The sequence below is a fragment of the Acromyrmex echinatior genome, chromosome 12 (genome assembly GCF_024713525.1).
Source record: "Acromyrmex echinatior isolate Ae372 chromosome 12, ASM2471352v2, whole genome shotgun sequence".
Classification (NCBI taxonomy): Eukaryota; Metazoa; Arthropoda; class Insecta; order Hymenoptera; family Formicidae; genus Acromyrmex; species Acromyrmex echinatior.
Genome location: NC_141863.1, coordinates 10,815,559 through 10,839,138, shown reverse-complemented (window position 1 = coordinate 10,839,138; position 23,580 = coordinate 10,815,559). Strand labels below are relative to the sequence as shown.

The window sequence follows — 23,580 nt, the reverse complement described above, 5'->3', positions numbered from 1 at the left end:
CTATTCTTAACATAAGAATTCGTAATATTTCTGGTGACAGCGGTGGGATAGTAACAAGAATCTGCATCCTAACACAGTAATTCATAAACGCGAAAATAAATTTGTTACGGTTCATGACGTAATAATGTTAAGAATTGTGCGTTATAAAATGTATTTAAAATATACAATTGATAGTCGCAATGCTAAAAAGAAATGTATCGAGTTTAAAAAATAAAGTATAAGATTTCTTTTTAAATATATTTTAATTTCTTTTCCCCTTTCCCTGGAGTCAAGAATTAGTTATTATTTATAATATAATATAATAACTGTTCAGTAATAATAGTAATACGATTCAGCATTACATTTGTCGATAAGAAAGCACGCTTGATCATTTATACTACATTGATAAAAAAAAATATTATCATAATATTATTAGATTATATCATTAAAAAATCCATTACAAAGAGAACGCGAGTGAGAGAGAAAAAGAAAAATAACCTCCTTCCTCTCTAACACGGACCCTTGTGATGCGCTTCCCTTCTTCGAAACGTCTATGTATACTTTCCCCTCCCTGACACCTCACATATACACATAAATACCGCATATACATATACGCACTAACACATAGTGGGTTAGAATCGGCTTATTATATCTACTCAAACAAAGAGTAAGCAGCTGATAATAGTATTAAATTAATTTATTAGTTTCATGTATACATAGGGTGTCTCAGATTACCCGTCTACTGTTTTTATCTCCGCAGAATAAGGTCCAATCAAAAATATGTTCAGATCAAAATTGTGAGGTTTAAAAAGATCTATTTATTGATCATGTCATAGTTTGATCTTGGGTGACTTTGCCAAGGTCAGATCAAGATCACATCGATTTTTTAAAATGAAATATCCTACTTTTTATTCTAGAATCTAATAGTCGATGTCAAGAGCTTTTCAAAACCCTATAATAAAGTTTCTTTTGATTAAATAACTCCCGAATTATGAAGATTAAAAGTTACAGTACCGCCGGCATTAGCATTACCCAAGGTACGCGTGGATGTTGCCCGGTCGGATTTACACTTTTGTGTGTGTGTGTGTGTGTGTGTGTGTGTGTGTGTGTGGTGCGCGCGCGCGCACACATCTATATGCATATGTGTACTTGCATAAGTTGGTGTTTCTGAATAAGTAAATGTTTATTTGTTTAGAGATGTTCAAAATGACCATCGTTTTCTACAATGTAAGCATCTACTCTGCTTTGGAAGAAATTAATTGCATGTAAAATTTCATTAGCATTCAAGGATCCAATTATTTCAGTTATTCTACAAATCATATTGTCTCTAGTAATTAGACATTCACGGTATACCAAGTCTTCTATCCTTTCCCATAAATAACAATCAAGAACGGTGAGGTCCAGTGATCGAGGTGAATGATTGATCGGACCGTATTTGCCATTTATTCGGAAACATAGTATTTAGTACTGCACGGGCAACTCTTGATGTATATGGCAGACATCCATTTTGTTGGAACCACATGTCTAGGCGTAATCTCAATGAAAAATTTTCTAACACAACTGAATATCTATTACTATCTAGATTGTTTTCAAAGAAAATAGGACTTATGATCTGACTTCCAATAATGCCGCACGAAACATTAATTTTCCAAGTATGTTGATGATCTATTTGTCTTAATCAGCGAGAATTATTTTCTGACCAATAACGATAGTTTCAAGTATTGACAGATCCATCATTTTTCAATGTACATTCGTCAGAAAATAAAATTTGAGGTGAAAATTTGGTGATTGCTTTCTTATCTAGTTGCAAAATGCAAATTTCTGTTCAAAATCATCATAAATCAACGATTGATGAATAGACATTCTGTAAGGTTTCAATTTGTTTTCTTTTAAAATGAGTCAGATAATGTTACGACTAATATCAGAATCCCTTTCTCGACATCTTAAAGAATCATGAGGATTCAATTCTGCCGCTGCAAGAATTTTCGTTGTTCTTTCATTCCTAATTGAACAGCGGATCTGTCTACTTTTATTATGTTGAGGCTGAACGACACCATTAATTCTGATTCGATTAGTCAATCGTGAAAAGACTTTCCGCGAGTGAGAAGTCCGATTAGGAAAATGCTGTTTTCGCCATAATCTTTCACCGATAGCAAATTAACCTCGACACTCACCCAAAATTAGCAACATATCGTATGCTTTTTCGTTTGAATAAGACATGACTGAATAAATCTATGAAAACTTTGAGAAATAAAACGAAATAGTGAATATTTATTTATCTCTGATTCATTTTTATAGCAAGGAAAATATAGGAAAGTCTCTACTAAGGTTGAATATTTATTACTAAGGCCCGGACGTTTGGGTTCGGTCCCAACAAGCTGCGCGCGGAGAGTCGTTACGTGCGAATGAATCAGAGTGCTTATTAAAACGAAACAGCAATAAAGCTGTCAGCGACAGCTTACTAAAGCTGTCGCGCAGTCAGCTTTAGTAAGAAAACGGTGATCATTTTGAACATCTCTCATAAACAAGTAAACATTTACTTATTCAGAAACACCAACATATGCAAACACACGTACATGTACACACACACACACACACACACACACACACACACACACTACGCGCGCGCGTAAAAGGTGTAAATCTGATCGGGCAACCTCCACGCGGTGCACCTTGAATAATGCTAATGCACTCCGACAGTACTATAACTTTTAATCTTTACTATCTAACTCGAAATTTACTTAATCAAAAGATACTTTATTAGGGTTTTGGGAAGCTCTTGATATCGGATTGATATTAGATTCTAGAAAAGTAGAATGTTTCATTTAAAAAAATCGATGTGACCTTGATTTGATCTTGGCAAAGCCATCCGAGGTCAAATTGATATGATCAATAAATAGATCTTTTTAAATTCCACAACTTTGGTCTGAACATATTTTTGATTGGATTTTATCTTGCGGAGATAAAAAAGATGGACAGATGATCTGATCATCCTAAATATTTAAAGCAGGGCCTGGCATGATTTGTACTTTTCTACCGATTTTCAATTCGGCTCCGCCTTTCGTTACTCCCCTCACCTTATTGCCTCGCACGCAGTCCAAATGCCGCTCGACGCTTAGGAGTATATCACTAGTAGACATGAGGTTCATCCTCTTTGGGCGCTCATCCTATAAACATCATTCTATCTTTTTTTTTTCGTTTATTATTATATATAACTAAAATTGATCGCTTACGCGTTGCTTCATTCTTTCTTCGTTATGTAATAAACGAAAAAAAAAAAATAAAATAAACTTTACAGTGTGAACGTCCAAAGCGGGTGGACCTCATATCTACGAGTAGGTATACTAGGCGGGTTCTAACCCAGGGGAGGGGAACGCGGGGTGCGGGGAAGTACTTGTAGGCGCGGGGGATACCTAACGCGGGGGAAAGAGGGGGAAAGGTCTGGGCTCCTACACAATAGAGCTCCTATACAATAGGGCTCCTACAAAATAGGGCTCCTTTTTTTTGTTATCAAAATTTGACTATGTTTTTCTTTAAAAATGCATTGATAATAAAGGTTTGAATTTGACCATGACATATTTTTCTTTAAAAATGCATCTATAATAAAGGCTTGCATGTTAGAGAAAGATAGAGCGCGCGTACTATGAGTGAAGAAAGGATGGAAGAATTAATAGAGTACGAGTTTCTTTTGTATGATACAGTTTTTTTAATTTTTATAGCTTTTCCTGGCGGGTCGAGGCAAAGGATGGGAAGTAAAAGACAATACACATGAAATAAGGCGAACAAAAATGTTTTATTTACATCTTATTACACCGGTTTTCGTACTTATTAAAAACTAAAGCTAATAGTTCGCAATCGATGAGCTGATGTCCATTGAAGATGTCGCTATCACATATAATGTTCTCAGATGCGATGTTGGAGAATCGCGTATACTTGGTATCTACCGTCGACGAGTCGAGCTAATCGTTCGAACATTACATCGATACACCCGTTAAAGTCAAACATACGGCGTAGCGTCGTTTCGGTCATCAATGCGTACGGATGAAGAATCGAGACGTACGACCGTAGCATAGTTCAGCATAAAAACACTGACGGTTAGCGGTCCAACGCTTATAAAATTATCCTTGAATTCGTTTCGAAACACCTTGTAAATATTTCCTCGCTGCTCGTAGAGGCTCTTCCACGTTTCGAGAGACAGCGATAGTTCGTGTCCGCGATGATCTCTAAGGACGATCTCCACGTAACTCGATGGGCCAACGTTGATTCCAATTTCCAAAAATTTGTAGCCCGTATTCGTCTGCTCAGTAAACGCACTGCACGATGCTCCGTACTGTGTACATACATAATGTTAAAAAACGTTTCTTTTGTGTAGAATGTTGGAACTTACATGTTATATTCCTTCTTCACATCGTATGATGCACTGTTCTCTTTAGCGTACATTTTTTCAACCGTTCGTACAAGCGGGTATCGTAAGACTGATTGCATCCGTGTAAATGGTAATACTTCTGGAATCGATGAGAGAAGACAGGTCCTCCCCCCTCTTTCCAAGAATTTCGAATATGTTGCGACACGTCTTATCAAGTCTTTCTACGTATTTTCTTTGTCACGAATTTATACATACGTTTTTACATACGTTTATACACATGTACATACGTACATACGTTTATACATACGTTTATACGCACATACGTACGTTTATACATACGTTTATACATACGTTTATACATTACAAAGGAAGGGAAAAGAAATACATAATAAATACGTTAATGTATTTTTATTTAAAAAATTTTTTTGCAACCACTAATTATATATTTTCAATACATTTTGTAACGCGCAATTCTTAACATGTTGTCCACATCGTATAATATTAGTAACATCTAGATTAGATAAAGATTCCATGTCTTCGTAAACTGCATCCAGGGTCTCAATGTAAATGCGTTCTCGCTCATCGTCCAGAAGCAAGTTCCGCAGCCACGTTCGTTTTTCGCGTCCCTTGACATACACGACAGCATCATCTTCAAATACAGCCATCGTAATTAAACGTTTTGCCTCGTTGTACGGGATCGTCCCATCCTCCTATTGCAATCCATGATGATAAGCAATCAACCAGGAGGCGCAAAACTTGTCGGATCTTATCAAAAATTTCCATGGCACGGGACTCGAAAAAATGTAATGCGTGAGAACGGTCCCCTGTTTCAGCACCGCAACTTCCTTCACGATAAATTTCTTATTAACGATGAATCCTTGCAGATCCACGAACGTTGGCACGAGCATGTTGTCGAGAAGACTGCAGTCGATTGCGACGTATCGTAGATCTTATCGTGTTAGAGGTACACTTAGGTGATTTTGCGCACAACGTTGGTCAATGGATTATACTGAATCACGCGATCGTGTATGATGAGACAATAGGCTGTTGTATTTGCAGGTACATCCTCTTTACATTCAAAGTCTAATCGCACGTCCACGGTGCCACTCTTGATTGATTCGTTCTGTCGAGAGCAATCGATGATCACGAATGGACCATTATGTAAAAAAGTTGTAAAGGTGAGATTCGGCTCGAGATACTCGTATCCGTAGTAGCCCTTGCAGAAACGCGCGTACAATTCGTATAGAATCGCACATCTGTTTTTGTCAAAATCCAGATTCAAGTCATCGTAACATCGGATAACATTCCGAATTCAGATAAAGTTTCGCATTGGTTAATTTGCAGTCGTCGAATCGACTTACATCCTCGGACATGATGTTTTTTCGACCTGTTTGCATAGCGAAAATAACGTAGCGCAGCTTCTCGAGCTGAGTAGCCTTGAATGCGGCCCACGAATGCTTGGTTGTGCTCTGTAAGAGTGGAAATTCGTACAAATCCCACGAGCGAAAAGCCATGCTCAGATATCGTCCGCTCTCCAAAGCGCGCAGCATCGACAGCTTATTTATCTCGCTCAATAACACATGCGGCATTCACCACTGTACTTTGAATAATTCGAGCGTTGGCTCTACCGCCGGATCTCCCGTCAGACAATTGTTGTTGTTGCGCGCTCGTATTAAAATCAACTCGTGACGAGCATTAATCACTACGCGTTTGTAATCTTCGCAAAATCCCAGCAGTACGTAGAACGGTACAGAAATTAAAATGTCCGGCTGCAGTAGTCTGCGAATCTCAGCCGGTATTCCGTAGAATCATGCTTCTGTCGAATGATACTGTTACACAGTTTTTGAGCGTGCTAGTTATACCACATTTCTATTACGATTAATCTCCACACCATTGAGTTCATATCGAATCTCATCGAATATGAACGCAATTATTTCCCAATGCCACATGAGCATCCTGGACTGCTTTGTTCTTCGTCAGTTTTCCCTCGACATATAGAAAGCTTTCGTACGGCAGTGTGTACAGATCCTGTTGCTGTATGGGTATTCTTATTTCGTCGCTGTATCCAAATGTTGTATTAGCGAACGGGTTGTACGTGTGAGTCTCAATCTTGACGATGCGAGTGTCAAAGATTGGCTCATCTTTAATGTTTAAGATATCAGTCATCTTAAAAGTTGCGCACAACGAATTCCAAAGATTGTAAAAATTTAACGTCCGACGCACTGAGCTTCTTCTTGCTGACGCAGTTGGATAAGCGAGCGTTAGTTTTGTAAAGAATGCGTTATCTCTCTGCGTGCGCTCCGCTCCGTTCAATACGAGCATTTCACGCTCGCTGTCGCTGTCGCACGTGCAATCTGACGGTGATCTCCTCTCCGCGAAAATCGAGCAATCGTCCGTTCTGGTCGACGACGCGTATCGTTAGATCCGTAATGCTCCGTACCGTGATCGGCAGGTAAATGATCTGCGTCAGCCTCTCCGATATCTTATATCCTGGTGGCATGCTCGGCGAAAATTCGTGTATCGTGTGCACGCTTTTGCCGTTGCTGTACGCACCCGCGGTCACGTTACACTCTACGCGGATAACGTTTACGTTCATTATGTTAATCGACATGTTCGATTCGTGCCATCTTCGCGGTCGCAGCATACGCTTCGACGAGAATCCCAGCAGCGATCCAATGCTGTTGGGCTTGCCAAAGTTTATTCTGTATGCACATTTAATCTCGCATCTCATCGTGTTGTAGTTTGCGTGGAGCGTAATCGGGTATTCTCCACCCTAATAATTATCATCATCAGTGTCATTGTTGTTGTTATTGTTGTTGTTGCTGTTGTTGTTGTTGTTGTTGTTGTCACCACGCACTACGTCAACGGTTTCAAGTGCGTTGCGGTGCAAACGTTTCCGTAAAATCATACGTTTCAAAAATTCATTTATGTCTCGCACTTTGTACGAACTCTCGAGAATTGTAATTTCTGCATCGTCTTTGCCAAAATAAAATTTATTGTTCGATTCGTTTACATTCGGTATCGTGTGATAAGTCTCAAAAATCGCCAGACCGAGCTCGTAATCGCCGTCACTCAAATCTATGGAGGGAAAGTAGTTCACCGCGAGGACGGTGTTCTTCCCGCTCAGCGTAAGTGTCAGCGACATGACGGAAAAAGTGTTCGACTAATACTGAGATTTTACAGCACCTCATCGAGCTTTTTAAATTCACACGCGTCTACCGTTTGTAGAAACCGCAGACACATTTGACCGCAGAAGCTCTGATTGTACGTCTGATAGGACGTACGATTGTACTCTATCGTCGTAGCATCGTTCTCGAAATATCGCACTAGTTCCTTGGGCGGTCGAAGATTACCGAAACTGTCAAAGTATACGACGCGATTGTTCCTCTTGGCGTATGCTGCCCAGTGAGTACCCGGCCCGGTCGCATCGTCCAGATTCACGATACCGTTTTCGTTTCGGTGCACTCCGCTCGTCGGTAAAGAGTTACGCATGAAGACACCTCTAAAGTACGGTACGCGCATACGTCTCGCGAGCACGTCCAATTGCACGTTGGTAGTTGCACCCGAGGGCATTTTTATCGTCTTTTTGGCGTTTTTTTTTCTTCGCTGCTACACCCTGTCCGCGTTTATAGGGGCTGAGATACAGTCCGTGTCCATATTTGTACGGAGCGAGATACAGACCGCGGCCCTGTTCCATCGCGCAGTCATAACGTTGCAGCTCCTCGAGCCGCTCCGCGGCTTTGCTATCGTTTACCGCTTTCGCCACGCTGGCCGCTCCACCAATCAAGGACCCGAGCGCGCCCAACATTGGTAGAAAAGGTAACGCACCACCTCGTTTTGTCGTTGGAAGTATCCGCTTTTTCGTTGTCTTTTTCCTCGTTGTCGTTTTCTTTTTTGATTTCATGCCCATGCCGATCTTGGTCTTGGCTTTCATCGCTGCCCAAACGGCAGCAGCGGCTGCTCTCTCGCTCAGAGCCGAATCTCTTGCGGTGACACGTTTCCGCGCCTCCTTGGCGAGTACTTTGTCTGCCGCGTGTCTATCGGTGAGATCGTTGCTCCGAGAATATGCGATGTCGTGTTCTCGGCACGCCGCGTCCAGCGGATTTACGCCCACGTCACCTCTGGCTAATCGCTTCGTAAGCTGAGTGCCCGGGCCGCAAAACTGATAGCCCGGAATATGTAACTCAAAAGGAAGCGCGTTTATCGCTCAATTCAACAGACTGCCGCCCGACGCTGACATTCGTTACAGTCCTTTATCTTAGGACCGTCGATGTGCGTCCTCTGCCACGGCTGATTGTAGTGCTCGTCACAGCGATGATACGTTTGAACCTCCGAATCCGCCTTCACGTATTCCGGAAGCTTGTAGAAACACGTAGTCGATATAGTCACCGTACACGCGTAAGAGTATAACCTTCGGTATATACTGCAGCTGCTCAGCGTTCAAGTTCTGAATGTCGAAAGGATGACACAGCGCGAGATACATTTTGCTACTGCGCGACTCGTAAATTCGCGCGCCTATAAGTCGTTCGAGAGCGCGTAGCCTTAGTGTGAGCACGAAATTCGTGCCGCAACCGTTGTCGATACGCGTCACGAACTGCAACGCGAAATCGCAAATGATGGGAGGCAGCGTGGAGAAGCGCAAGCATGGGGAAATGTTGCCGAGTACTATACGCGCGATCATTTGCGGCCCATCGAATTGTGGTTAAATCAACGTTCTCATAAGCTTACTCGAGAGCCCGAACGGCGTGCGTTTCGAAAACGTGTACGTCTATTCGAAATCGTTGCAACAGCCAAAGTATCGATATCTCGAAAATTTGTTTACATCTATTGACGAAATCGGCTACTTTACGTTCTCCAACAACAGCGACATCGTTCCACCGAGCGAGGCGCGTCCAAATTCTATTTTTATCTTTGATGACGTGGCATGTGACAAGCAGGATGCGATGAGAGAATATTTTTCAATGGGTCGCCACGCGAACGTCGACTGCCTCTATCTCTGTCAGACGTACGCGAGGATACCTAAACATCTAATACGTGACAACGCGAACCTGATCCTGTTCAAACAGGACGGTACCAACTTGAAACACGTTTACAACGATCATGTGAATACCGACATGTCGTACGATGAATTTTGCACGTTGTGCCGCGACTGTTGGCAGCAAAAATATGGATTTCTAGTGATAGACAAAGACAGTGGGCTCACAAATGGACGATATAGAAAAGGATTTAACGAGTTCGCGATACCGTAACGTGACCAGTCGTTACCGATACTTAGCCAGAGACGAACATGGCGGATGTGTGCGAGCGTGAAAAAATCGCGAGGGAGATCGAGAAGACGAGCGAGTCGATCCGCAAGAAACATCGCGCTCTGAAGACCGGTAGAATCGAGGAGGTCATCGCGTTGGACAGATATTTTAAACCTCTTATCGAACCGCTGCGACTTTTCGTCGACAACCCCAGCATGCGCGCTACAAAAAGAGAGTCGCGCGACGAAAATGCAACGTCTGCCTCTAAACGTGAGAGGAAGGAGGAAGAGGAGAACAAGAGAAGGAGGAGGAAGAAGAAGAAGCGAATGAGACGTTCGAGCGATCCACGACTCTGCATAAATACAATGATCGATCGTACGATCGCGCACAGCCGATAACCTCCACACCATGTGCCAAAATCGTACCGACGATAGAGTCGTTGGAGAATGTTTTCGAAACGACGGAAGATTCGCTAGCGACGAAGATTCAAAATCAGCTGCAAACGTCGGAAAGTCGAGAGGCGTTACGAGCTGGCTTGGGCCCACTGGGGCAAAAGTACGTCGAGGCTGTCCTGAGGGGAGTGCAAGATAAAGAGAGCGGTATAGATCACATGTACGGAATTTACCTACACAAGGATGGACTGATGTTTGGCAATAAACGTTTCGACGTGGATGACGCGGACAACATAATTATCGATGGCGTACGATACGCCGGTACACCTGGTCTTTACGAGTTGATTTTCAAGAGAATTCCCGACGATACCCTCTACACGGAAGACGATATGCACAAGTACAAAAGCATGCTGTTGGTGACGAACGTGCACAAACACAAGTACCATTCGCAGGTTCGATTATTGAGCAACAGGGGATACAAGTATAATCGCGCCGTTGATGTCGATCACACCCAAGAAACAGAAGAAGAAATCTGGAAAGGGATTACCTCATGCAATGATGACATTGAATGACAACGCAATCGATTACAAGCACTGGGATGATCACAACGAGCTGGTGGATCGTCTACGATTGCTCGACGCTTCGCACCGAGCAGGCAACAACGCTCACGACAACGAGATGCTGTCGATCATCGAGGAATTTCGCGAAGCTGGTCTTATTATAAATTAAATCGCGTAGCCATGAAACGATTCAGTTGAGTAACATCAGCGAGAAAAAAATACATTATTTTCTCGTACTCAGTGTATTACGCGTGGAATCATGAAAAAGAAATCTGAGAAAAAGAGAGAGAAAATTAGCTCCGAGAGACGTCGACTCATTGAGGAATTGCATGCTCCTGCGAGAAGAAATTTTCCGCGAAGGCGCGTCATAGTTCGGGGATACGACGATCTGTGGCAGGCTGATGTCGTTGAGATGCGTCCGTACTCAGGTTTCAACAGAGGCCACCATTACATACTCACTATCATCGATGTGTTGAGCAAATACGTGTGGGCCATACCACTCAAGAGCAAGGATGGAAGCGAGACGGCTAACGCTATCGCTGAGATCGTTCGAGAGAGTAGAAGATGTCCGAAAAATTTACAAATGGATATGGGGAAAGAGTTTTACAACGCCGATGTGCAGAAAATCTTGAAAAAGCACAATGTTAATCACTATTCCACGTATTCGATGTTGAAAGCGTCAGTGATCGAGCGGTTCAATCGCACGCTCAAGAACGACATGTGGAAGATGTTTACGCTCAACGGCAATTACAAGTGGGTCGACGAGCTGCCGCGTCTCCTGTCAGATTACAACGCGCGCAAGCATCTCACCATCGGCATGCGACCCGCCGAAGTAACTCCCGCGATCGCCGAAAGACTCTTGGACACGGTGTACAGCGCGATAAAGATCGCGGGTCCTGCAAAATTCAAAATGGCGATTCGGTACGCGTGAGCAAGTACAAAACGATTTTTGAGAAGGGTTACACGTCAAATTGGACCACCGAAGTGTTTACGATCGTTAAGGTGCAGCGTACCAATCCTGTAACCTATTTACTCGAGGATTATTGCGGAAAATCCGTCGCTGGAGCGTTCTACGAGTACGAGTTGCATCGCGCAACTCATCCAGACGTGTATCTCGTGGAGAAAGTACTGCGCAGGAAGGGAGACAAGGTGTACGTCAAGTGGTTGGGATTCGATGGATTACATTTCATGGATACACAAAAACAATGTTTTTTGATAAAAATTTTGATTCATATATTTTATTTCTACATATAAAAAATATATCAATATAAGTATATTTTTTTATTACTTCCCATTCATCTTCGTTTTGCAGTATACAGATATAAAATATATATATAAATGTACGATATGTGAAATGAAAATAATAGTAGTCCATAATAAATGATACTACATAAAACGTAATAGTAATACTTATATAAATGTAAAAAAAATGCATTACGTGTAAATTATAATGATAATAGTAACATGTACACTGTATGAAAATGTAGAAAAAACATAATAGTGATATAAATGTTGATACACACACACACACACACACACACAGGTATCCGCCAATGCCCCCACGGTAACGTCTCCGTCGAGTCTGGTACGACGTATCGTTTGTCATCGTATGGACTCAAAGCGATTTTCGATTCGGACATCGTGCAGTTTAGATCGTATACACGATTGACGACGAGTCATTTCGATCTCTTCATTCAAACACAGCGTGTGTCGAACATTATCGTTCGCGCTACGATAACCCTTTACGCCTTTCGCTTTTTTTAGTTTCTCTCATGCCGTCTACCCTCACCGCGTACATCTTCGCTCTGAGACCAATGAATTCGGTCATTATCACACCGTTATTTTCGTCTTTCATCAGATCAGGTACTTTTTTATTTGCGAGAGGCATACCGTACGCGTTGTCCATCGGATAATCGCTCATGTCGAATCTAGCGATATCACGTTTCATAGACTCGTAAACGTTCTCGCACTCGACGCTGTATGCAAGACTGTCCGTGTCGGTGTACATAAATTTACATATGTCGCGAAACAGTGGTAACATATACTCGTGATGAAATTCGTACAAGCAGACTTTCGATATGTCGAGTATACACATACCCACGTAAATCGGCTTGTTGAACTTCACCTCGAGTTTGCGCAGTTCAACGGCGATCAAATTTTCCGCAAAGATGCTACGGCTGTGGAAATTCGGTTTCGCGATCATTGCCTCCGCACCGTACCGTCCCATTTTGTTAATAATTTTATGTCAACGTGGTTGCGCACATTCTCCATAGTTTTAACGAATACCGCGTTGTTCATTAATTTATATAAATTTTTCTCGAAATCATTTTTAGCGCGAATTCTGAAATTTGTATTGAGTTCAATATAATCGCGAAGCCATGGAGATTGCGCGAATTGTAGTACTCGATGAATCTTTGTTACGCGAAGACCGTGACGAGTACATTGCTGTAGGTTGCGGTAATGGATGACGTAACGCTGTTTATCGTACAGCGTCGCTAAAAGTTTAGCCTCGCGCTTGCCGAGCGGCTTATCGCGCGTCGGACAGAACGGTAGGTCAGTGTGCAAATCGTGTAGATGTTGTGGATACTCGAGATCGACTTCGAAAATGTAACCGATGGATGAATCCAGAGCGATCGTACTCACGTCAAAATTCGCAGCGTCTTCGACCCATCGAAATTCGGCATATGGCAATGGTTGACACATTGCCCATCCGTATAAATTGTTAACATCGTAGTATATCAAGTACGACGATGATTTGGATGAGTCGAACGCATGTACTTGTTATTAGCCTGTGCGTATCTACCGGAACATTGACTGAGACCACCGCGTATACCGCGCTCGATGAACATGACCATATCGATGTCGGTGAGTAACTCGAATCTTATACGCGTATGTTTAACATCGCGTCCCACGTGAAACCAGGCAATGTATAGTCGAGACCGTAACTCGCGACACAACTTTCGCGGAAATTTTCGAAAATGTCGGCCAATAACAAGATATCGGTTTTCAAGTACAGATCACTGTACTCGCCGAGCGTTTGAATGGAGAATCGCTTCCAGATGTTCGCGGCGTGAGCGTAATCGCTCTCGGATACTGTATCGCCTGTCAACGAACTGAAAAATAATTCACGCGGTGGTAAGCGCGTGTCCTGCAATTTTTCGACGCGATCAATGTATCAATGTACTCGTACGGAAAGACACCTTTTCGTGTGAGTAATTCAAATTCTTCATCTGATAATGTTGGAAATTCGGAACGTACAATTTTTAATTTGTCTCTACTTAAAAACGATGTCAATTTATCGAGGCTTGCGTTTAGAAATTTTAAAGAATCGATGAATCGTAATTTTATGCAATTTTTCCGAAAATTCTTTTCATTTGTGTCTTTGGTGCTATCGACATTTTTAGTGAATGAAATATATTTTTCTTTAGTTATCGGTAGTATATTTACATGTCCTTCGAACGCGGTAGCAATTTTTTTAATTATAAAATGCGCGTCGTAGCCTGATAAATTGTGAAAAACGATCGGAATATAAAATGAATTTTCATAATTTAAATTACAATTTGCATGCGCTGGACCACGGAATCTACCGGTGAGATGACAATGATCGCGGACCCGCGTATCGTCCGGTGCGAATGGTTTCTCGCAAATATGGCAACGCGTCGCGCTACAGTACGCCTTCAATTGTTCTTTCGACAATGTTTCCATGGGTACGTTGGCGGATACTATATTTTTAACTTGATGCGCCAAATCGTTGAATTGTCGCGCGAACCACGTTATGCAATCTTCATCGCGACGGAACCGATACAATGATAACGCGTCGTTGTACGAACATCGCACATAGTATCCTATACTAAATACCTCGTGCTGTTGATGCGTGTACGATGACGACGATGCATTTTCCCTTTCAAGTTCCATCTTCCGTAGAACGCACTCCAAATCAGCGTAGACGATGAATGGGGTGGTCTGCTTATTGCAGTGGTTCTCAAATTTGAGCCACTTGTCGTCCACGCTCGGCAGTTTGATAGCGAAGTCGTTCATCTTCTCGCAGTCTGTTACGTGCGACTGCAATTTTCGTTGGTATTGAAGTAGTGCAAGCATCTGAAAAAAAAGAAAAAAATTATAACAATTACCATTATTTTATTAGTGAAACGGAAAATTATAATAATTTTTCATGTATATTTACCGATCGCAGAAAAATTTCTTGTTCTTTTTTCCACTAATCTGCGAACTCACAAGACGGGATAGGTTTTTTATCCATGCAAAATGTCCAATACCATCGTTGCGTGGATCTTGCACGTACAGCATGTTGACGTGTTTCTCCTTCTTTTCATTGGTCAGTCGCAGAGGAAGGACCTGTTTATTCTCGATGCCGTACAAGTTGATCGACACCGCGTTCAACCGTTCGAATTTATAAATATCTTTTAAAGTCATTGGAAACTCAATGTTTACGAGATTTAGTACTATTGTACATATAATGCGGATATGACGATTCCCGATTTAGATATCTTTCTGTGGGGTACAGAGCGGCGACCACCGACCACGCGAAACATGCATTGTCTGCCGAATAAACACTGATCACCGCCCGTTTCGTCACTATTTCTCGTGGCACTTCGATGTGACATCCCGCGTGCATTGGATTATGCTTATTCACATTCACTATCAAATTGAGGATTCGCGACAATGCCCACCCGCTGTCGCGTTCCTGGAATTCTTCGAGCGATGCTAGGATAGACTCAACGACGTGTCGCTCGTACCACTCGTGCATATCGGTGCAACAATATATCTCGCTGTTCTTTGTAATTATGCTCTTATTGGCACGTTTATCCTTCATCGCAAACTCGCCATTGAACGCAGTATTCACTTTTGCGCTACCGTGTCTTTCTACTGCGTCTCGCGCACGTTCGAACATTATTTCCTTCACGTCTTCCAAAAACCGCCGCTCAATGTGATTAGAGTTTATCACAGCACCTGTACACGGCTTTCAAACGCGGCGTCGATCTCTCGCCAGATGAGAGATCTTTCGTCGCGATTCGCGTACTCGCCACTCGCGTAGTCGCCACCAATGTGCACGAAACGTTGCTCCAATTGCATTTTTGCACCCGCGAGTCGCGCGATCCTCGCCACCATGGATTGTCTGTGTCCAACGGCGAGACGCGGACGCTTGGCACAACAAAGTTCTTCAAGCTGCTCGATGCACTCGTCGCATCGTTGCAGCCATGCGAAATATTCCACCAGAATAGCGACCTGGCCGCACTGTTCCAACAATTCGCGTACTCGCTCGTGATTTTCCATGTCTTTTTTTTTACAGTCTTTAGATCACACTCTTCTACGGAGCACTTGCATGTGATTCATTCACAATTCTATTCGCAACAGTTTTTTTAATGTGTGCACTGTGGGCACTTGTTGCATGGAAATATAAGGTATGTTGGTAGTCTGCAATTTGTGCAAGACTGACTGCTTAGCGCGTAAATATGTCCAACATCGTGCTTCCTTACGAGATACAATTCTGCGATATCAGTCTCATTCAAACGTATCATGCATTCTGCACATATACGTAAAGCACCATCCGTCGTTGTATAATAACAATGGATTATACAATGTTTTGTACGGCTGTTCATTGCATGGATTTCTGATGATAGCACAAACCTTTGTACATAATCTGTATCACGCTCGCTCAAATCGCTAGTGTAGCCAGCGTCATCCGATAATGTTTCTTCGTCGGAATCGATTTCTTGATCCATTAGTTCTTCGAAGTTCACTTCTTCGAGTACTTCGAACACTTTGTCTCTGATATGTGCGAACTGTTCCGGATCTGCGTTTCGAACATACTCGTTGGCTATGTTCGCATGATTAGTCATATTATGCTTATCGTCAATAACTGAAGCGACTGATTCCTTGGTCTTCCAAGACACCACTGTGGTACATCGAGCACTTATGTTCTTTTATATATTTCATTATGTCCAATAGACTCCAAGATTTCTCCGTTTCATGAAAATTTCAACAAAAAAACAAAAAAAGGAAAAAAAACAATCATTAGTACAAAGCACGAACATAAAACTCAAACTTTAACGGTCACCGATCTGTGAGTGATAATATTCAAGAAACGTGCCATTAGAAAATCTTCCCAACGATATTGGAAACATAAACAAAGAAACATAGATCCTCAGAATCGTCAGATCTACGACAAAATTTATGAAAAAGATTACAAATCATGTAGAAAAAATCCTATTTACATAGGATCCACATTTAGATTTTGTACTTACTGAACCGATCGTGTATAAATAAAGACTCATATTTTCAAACGTGTAAAAGCAAGTTGAAGGGCGTCAACAATAGGAAGTTGGTAAAATAAATGAGGAATCACAAAGCGTTTTATTTTTTAGATTGTCGATCGTAAAATATTTAGGTAAATATTTTCTAAATGAGAGAACACAAGTAATAAAAGAAAAATCGATGACAAAAAAGAGTGCGTTCGACTTGGAGTACTCACCTTTGTATGAATACTTGTACATCCTGTCTTCCACATTTACTGTGGAAGAGTTGTGTTTTCTTTTAGTTTTTTTTCTTTTTTGTTTCTTGTTTAGCAGCCGAAAAACATTGGCACTTCTATTAACATGTGGCGACATGTCACCGATCTGATAGTATATATATATATATATATATATATATATATATATATATATATTAGTTGTTGGAATTAATTCGTAGCGTTTTACAAGTGATGGGAAGTACTTTCATTAATGTATTTTTTAATGCTCATGTGAAATAAATAACATTCTTTCATTAAAAAACGCTACGAATTAATTCCAACACCTAATATATATGCCTCCACGCGCCAGGAAAAACCATAAAAATTGAAAAAACTGTATCGTACAAAAGAAACTCTTACTCTATTAATTCTTCCATCCTTTCTTTACTCATAGCACGTTACGCACGCTCTATCTTTCTTTAACATGCAAGCCTTTATTATCGATGGAATTTTAAAGAAAAACATAGTCAAATTTTGATAACAAAAAAAAAGGAGCCCTATTGTGTAGGAGCCCTATTGTGTAGGAGTCCAGACCTTTCCCCTTCTTTCCCCCGCGTTAGGTATCCCCCGCGCCTACAAGTACTTCCCCGCACCCCGCGTTCCCCTCTAGCCCCTGGGTTAGAACCCGCCTAGCATACCTACTTCTACGCCTGCTTTCCTTTTAGGAGACACAAATCAACACAGTTTAACACACTAGAACACAGTTTGTCACATTTAAATGTATGTGCAGTGTGTGTGTGTGTGTGTGTGTGTGTGTATGTGTGTGTGTGTGTGTGTGTGTGTGTGCAAACTTTTAATATCTAACCTTTTAAATGATTGTAGTTACAGATGATCAAAAAATAGAACAAAATGATAGGAACTGATTTGCGTACATTCTAATATAAATTCGTCAAAATTTAAATTTGTGCTTGACACATTCTGACTCTCCTCCCTAGCAGAGGCGAAGTATCGATTAAGTTTGAACAAAATTGTAAATAGAAAGCGACGTGTGTCGATTTGTGTCAAGTATGTCGACTGTATCTCCTAAAAGGAAAGCAATCTACAAATGTTATTTTTCAATTTTTGGTGTTAACATTCAAATTTAGGTGTTTACCATCAAAGTTGAGTGTTAATCAGTATTGGGTGTCACTTAAGCGTTGAGCATCAATGTATCGGTTGAGTATGACCGTGAATATTCGATGTTGCTTTGTAGATACTCAATATTGAGTATCGTTTGAGTGTTTACTCGATTATAACACTCAATAGGTGAATGTATAAATCTTAAATGACTTAACCTTTGAATGTCATTTTCAAAATTGTAAGAGCCACTTGAATATTAATTTTTATGATTGAAAATTAACGCTGAAATGTTAAATATAGATGCGCCGCAGATTTATTTATAAAAGAAATATATTTTACTATACGCGTTAATTAAACAACTTTTTGACAAACTTTATCTAGGTTGCATTCGGAACTCGGATATCATCCGAGTGCTCCCATGTTTCACCCAACGTGAAACAAGGATAAGAAACACGGAGGCACCCAGATGATATTTCCGAACGCAGCCTAGATAAAGTTTTTCAAAAAAATGTTCCACGCAGCTCTAAAGATATAGAACGCAGCTCTATTGTGATATACTCTTACAAAAAAAAACCTTCAATTTATTGTGTTAACACTCAAACACTTTAGGTCCATCAAAGTTGAGTGTGGACCTGCAACATTGAGACACTTAAGCGTTGAGCATCAATGTTGGATGTCAGTTGAGAGTGACCATAAATATTCGGTGTTGCCTTGGTATAAATATTCAATATTAAGTATCAATTAAGCATTGAGCATCAATATTGAGTGTCAGTTGGGTATGACCATTAAATTTGAAAGTTTGATGTATACATCATACTTTACACCGAATTTGATGGTAACACCCAATCGCGGTTTATTCATAACATTCAATAAATGAGTGTAAATTTTAAACGGCTTAATAACCTTCGAGTGCAATTTTCAAAATTGAAAGTGTAAGTGTCACTTGAATGTTAATTTTTATGATTGAGAATTAACGCTGAAATGTTGAATATAGATGCGCCGCCAGATTCATTTATGAAAGAAATATATTTTAATACTATACGCATGAAACATCTTTTTGATAAACTTTATCTAGGCTCCGTTCGAAACATCATCCGAATGTCCCCATATCGTTTTATCCTTGTTCAATGTGAAACAAAGATAATGTAAAACACAGGAGCATCCAAATGATGTTTCCAAACGCAACCTAGATAAAGTTTGTCAAAAAAATGTTTCACGCAATCTTAAAGATGTTGAAGCCCTATTGAGATATATCACAGTTATGTACTAACATTCTGTGCTCTTGGATCATGAATGCAGCAGTTCCCATACGATTGCAGTGGCAATCACCGTCAAGCACCGTTGGATGGGGTACGATATTCGATGAGTGACCGCTTAGAAAAATAAGGAAATTAATTCCCAAATGAGAGAGAGTTTTTTTTAATTATAATTTTGTCGTGTGTATTTTGGAAAAACTTAAAAATTAATAATATTATTTTAAGAATAAAACAGATTTAATAAATTAGAATAAACAGATTTAATTAATTTCATATAATAAAGCCATTTATTTTGATGGTTTTTTTTGGGCATTAACCTTTAATTAGGTGTAACCTTCAATTGACAGTCCAAAATTACACCCAAATTTGAGTTTTTTAAAGTGTTTAATATCTAAATTTAAACGTTCTTTTTGAGTGTTTTACGTCCAAAATTGAGGGTATTTTTTCGTAAAGGCTCTTAAGCGTCGAATAGCATTTGGACTACGAGCAAGGCAAGAGATGAGAAGAGTAGCGGAGTCGAGTCGAAAATCGGTCGACATGTGCAAATCGTGCCGAGTACTGATTTAAAGCTTAATAATATTCAATTTTTATTTATAACTCTGATTTTAATGTTATCATCCGAGTTTGATTATCAATAGAGATGATAACTGCAGAGAAAAATTTTTCGACAATGTATATTAGGTCAATCGGAAAGTTTTGTCCATTTTTTTTGCAAAAAGTACAATATATATTTATTTAAGAAACAAAATGAAAAAGTAATTCAAACATCAATTAAAATATTGTCCATCATTAGCGATGTCTTTTTCCCATCTTTTGGGCAGCGAATTCCGCGGCGAAAGAATGACTCATTTTTGGAAGCTATCCAGTCAGAGACCCATTTTTCGATGTCTTCATAAGAATTGAAGCGTTCCTCAGCAAGTGCATGTGTCATCAACCGAAACAAATGGTGATCGGAAAGGGCACAGTCTGGTAAATAAGCCGCATGGGGTACTTTCCAGCGAAGTGTTTCCTTGACAAATTTTGTGACGTGAGACCGAGCGTTGTCATGAAACAAAATTATTATGCTGTCTCTCTCTCATTGTTTTTACAATGATCGACTCAAACGGATAATTTGTTCTCGGTAGAGATTCCCTGTGACTATCAGATTTTAACTCATAGTATATTACCTTCTCATCCCACCAAATACAGAGCATTGCCTTCTTTCCGCTTCGACGTTGATGTTAAGGATTGGCCGGAGTCGTAAATGATTTTTCGACGTTTGGGGTTGTCAAAATGAATCCATTTTTCATCTCTAATGACGATACGATGCAAAAATCCCTTTCTTTGTTGCCTAGCAAGCAGAATTTCGCTGATGATTTTTCGCCTTTCAATGTCTCTTGGCCTCAGTTCATATGGGATCCATTTTTCTTCTTTGTAGACCTTTCCTGTAAGGTTTTCAAAGGAAATAACAGATTGAGCATAATTTAATGTTTCTGCAAGTTGTTTTTGCGTTTAATATGGATCTTCATCCACTAATACCTGTAATTCTTCGTCTTCGAATGTTCTTGACCTCCAGAACGCTCTTTGTTCCTCCACATCATCACTTTTAAAACGTTGTAATCATTCTCTTCCTAAAACTATGTTTTATCGGAAGGAGCACTATCACCATAAATTTCTACAAGCATTTGATGAGCTTCAGTTGCAGTTTTCTTTCATGAAGCAAAAGATTAACACTAGCGCAAATGACGCTTATTTGGTTCAAATTTCGACATTTTCAATGCAATAAGAAGCAATGTTATTGATGCGAACGTATATATACTTTCATATTCTTTTTATTGATAGATGGTAAAACTAAAAAATTAAGCTTGGTTTAGATATTAGAATTATCGACAGTTCTAGCTACAGCTACTCGCCAGTAAACGGAACTTTCCGATTGTCCTAATAAAATATTATAGCATTAAAGCATGCGTACTTATTTATACAGCATTTATATAATAAACGAATTTAATACTAAATTATTTAAATATTTATGTTAATTATCGTAAATTTTAATTAATTGTTAGTAATGTCATCGTTCTTCAATTATTCCCCCCCCCCCCAGGCCTAGTTAACCACTTCCCCTGGCATAGGACTTGTTTGTCCATTGCCTTGTGGAGGGTGAACAGATGGACATTATTGCTAAGGCCTATAGAATCACCGAATACCCATACTGGCAGTGATGCGCTGTGTGGGAATTATTCTTACACGGGAATGTTCATGCGTAAGCTGATGTCACACTCACATGTCGACAGCTTTCACAGACGTATGTGAGACTGTTAGCATTAGCCGTTAGGTGCCCGAGCCGACCATGTCCCGTAAAAAGCTCTAGTCTACGAATTTTCGAGAGAGGTAGGTAATCAATGTGTAACAAAAAGCAAAAATAAACAAATGGGATCAGCGCAGTAAACAATGCGCAATAGAAAATTATAATAATATAAGTTTGTTCGCATCGTATGCTCTAATATATCTGAACAACCGCCAACATGCTCCGACCATAGCTCCTACTTTTATTCCAATCTGAATATCAAATATAAAGTTTGTTTGCGTCACATGCTCCAAAATGCTTCAACATGATCGTAGCATAGTTCCTACTAACTAGCGTATCTCTAACAAGCGTATTGGAGTAAGTAGGAGCTATGGTCGGAGCATGTTGAAACATATTCAGATATATTGGAGCATACGACGAACAAATCTCTATTATCATAATTTCCCATACAGCACAGAATATTTATGATAAATAATTATTAATATTCATTTTGTGAAATGTTATATAGATATTTCGACTTCTGGTTAGGAATAGAGAGCGTGATGACGTGTGAATGTTTGACAGAGGGAATAGTAACAGAAAACAGTGAAAAACAAAAAGAGAAAGAAAAAAATAATAAGTGGATCAGGAAGAAAGAAAGTGGGAAAAAGTCGGGAAAAGAAAGCGGATAAAGAAAAGAAGAATCTGAAGGAATAAAAGACTTGAGCAGGGAAAGCCGCTAGGTTAGGCGGAAGACAGAACAATCTGGAGAAGGAGGAAGAGCGAAGAGCTGCCCACGGTAACAATCGTTAGATGGCAATGGTAGGAAGACCGACAGACAATAAAAACAAACCTAAGGAAGAAAACATGCAGAGATACGTAACAGGAAAAGAAGATCCTATGATAAAGTTTATGGAGGAAAATATTTGCAAACGGATGGAGAAAATGAATGAAAACATGATGAGACAAATCGAACAAATGAGGAAGGAATGGAAAGAAAGAAAGCTAGAGATGGAGGAAAGAAGAAGAAAAGATAAAGAAGAATGCAACATAGAAAGGATTTACAATATAGAATTTTTATAGAGTCATATCGTTGCATTATACTGTGCACATGTCGAACACAATTTCACTCGCGTCTTCGAAAAATCGACGAGGTTCAATATGTTTAGAGTTTATTACCGCACCCGTCAGAATGCGGCTTTCGAACGCCATTTCGATGACACGGAATCTGTACCCGGCGCCCACATGGACGAATCTTCCACGCACAGATTTCTTCAGATTCTCGAGCCGCGATAATGATTGCGATCAGTAATTGTCTATTACTGATTGATAATCGTGGACGTTTGATATGGCTCTGCTCCTCCAATGATTCTATAAATTCGTCGCATCGCTGTTCTCACGCGCTGTACTCTTCTTTTGTATTAAGCAAAGTAGCTTGCTCAACCAAATTGTGCTCCATGTTGTCACTTACGCTGTCGAATTGACTAATGATGTTATTGGACTATATCTTGTCATTTTTATATCATTATGTGCGCTATTTTTATTAATGATATTAGACATCTCATGCCCTGAATAAATCTTAAATTATGCTAACAAAGTAGCTATATTTTCATGAAATTGCAAATGTTATTAGGTGTACAAATAAGTTTCCGCCGTTTTTTTATAAAAAATTAAGCATTTATTGTGAAAGAACGATACATAATGTTTTATTGAAAGTATTGTCCATCGCTAGCCACTACTTTTTCCCATCTTTCTGGTAGCATACGGATACCGCGTTGGAAGAACGCTTCTTTTGAGGCTATCCAATTATCGATCCAATTTTTGATATCTTCATATGATGTGAAGTGCTGCTCAGACAGGCCATGCGCCATCGATCGAAATAGATGGTAATCGGAAGGGGCAATGTCTGGTGAAAGGCGGGTGGGGTAGA

General features: G+C 40.3%; 1 protein-coding gene and 3 pseudogenes across 1 annotated transcript; 1 reads left to right on the top strand and 3 right to left on the bottom strand.

The window, feature by feature from the left end:
* Nucleotides 1-927: 927 nt before the first annotated feature.
* Nucleotides 928-6,596, bottom strand: LOC147907883 (uncharacterized; annotated as a pseudogene).
* Nucleotides 6,597-9,632: 3,036 nt separating this feature from the next.
* Nucleotides 9,633-12,700, top strand: LOC147907882 (uncharacterized; annotated as a pseudogene).
* A 782-nt stretch (nt 12,701-13,482) lies between these two features.
* On the bottom strand, nt 13,483-14,724 carry LOC147907881 (uncharacterized). Its single transcript, XM_087412145.1, has one exon. The coding sequence runs from the start codon at nt 14,639-14,641 to the stop codon at nt 13,649-13,651; it is 993 nt and encodes a 330-aa protein (XP_087268271.1). The 5' UTR covers nt 14,642-14,724; the 3' UTR covers nt 13,483-13,648.
* On the bottom strand, nt 14,723-23,109 carry LOC147907880 (uncharacterized; annotated as a pseudogene).
* Between the last annotated feature and the right edge of the window lie 471 nt (nt 23,110-23,580).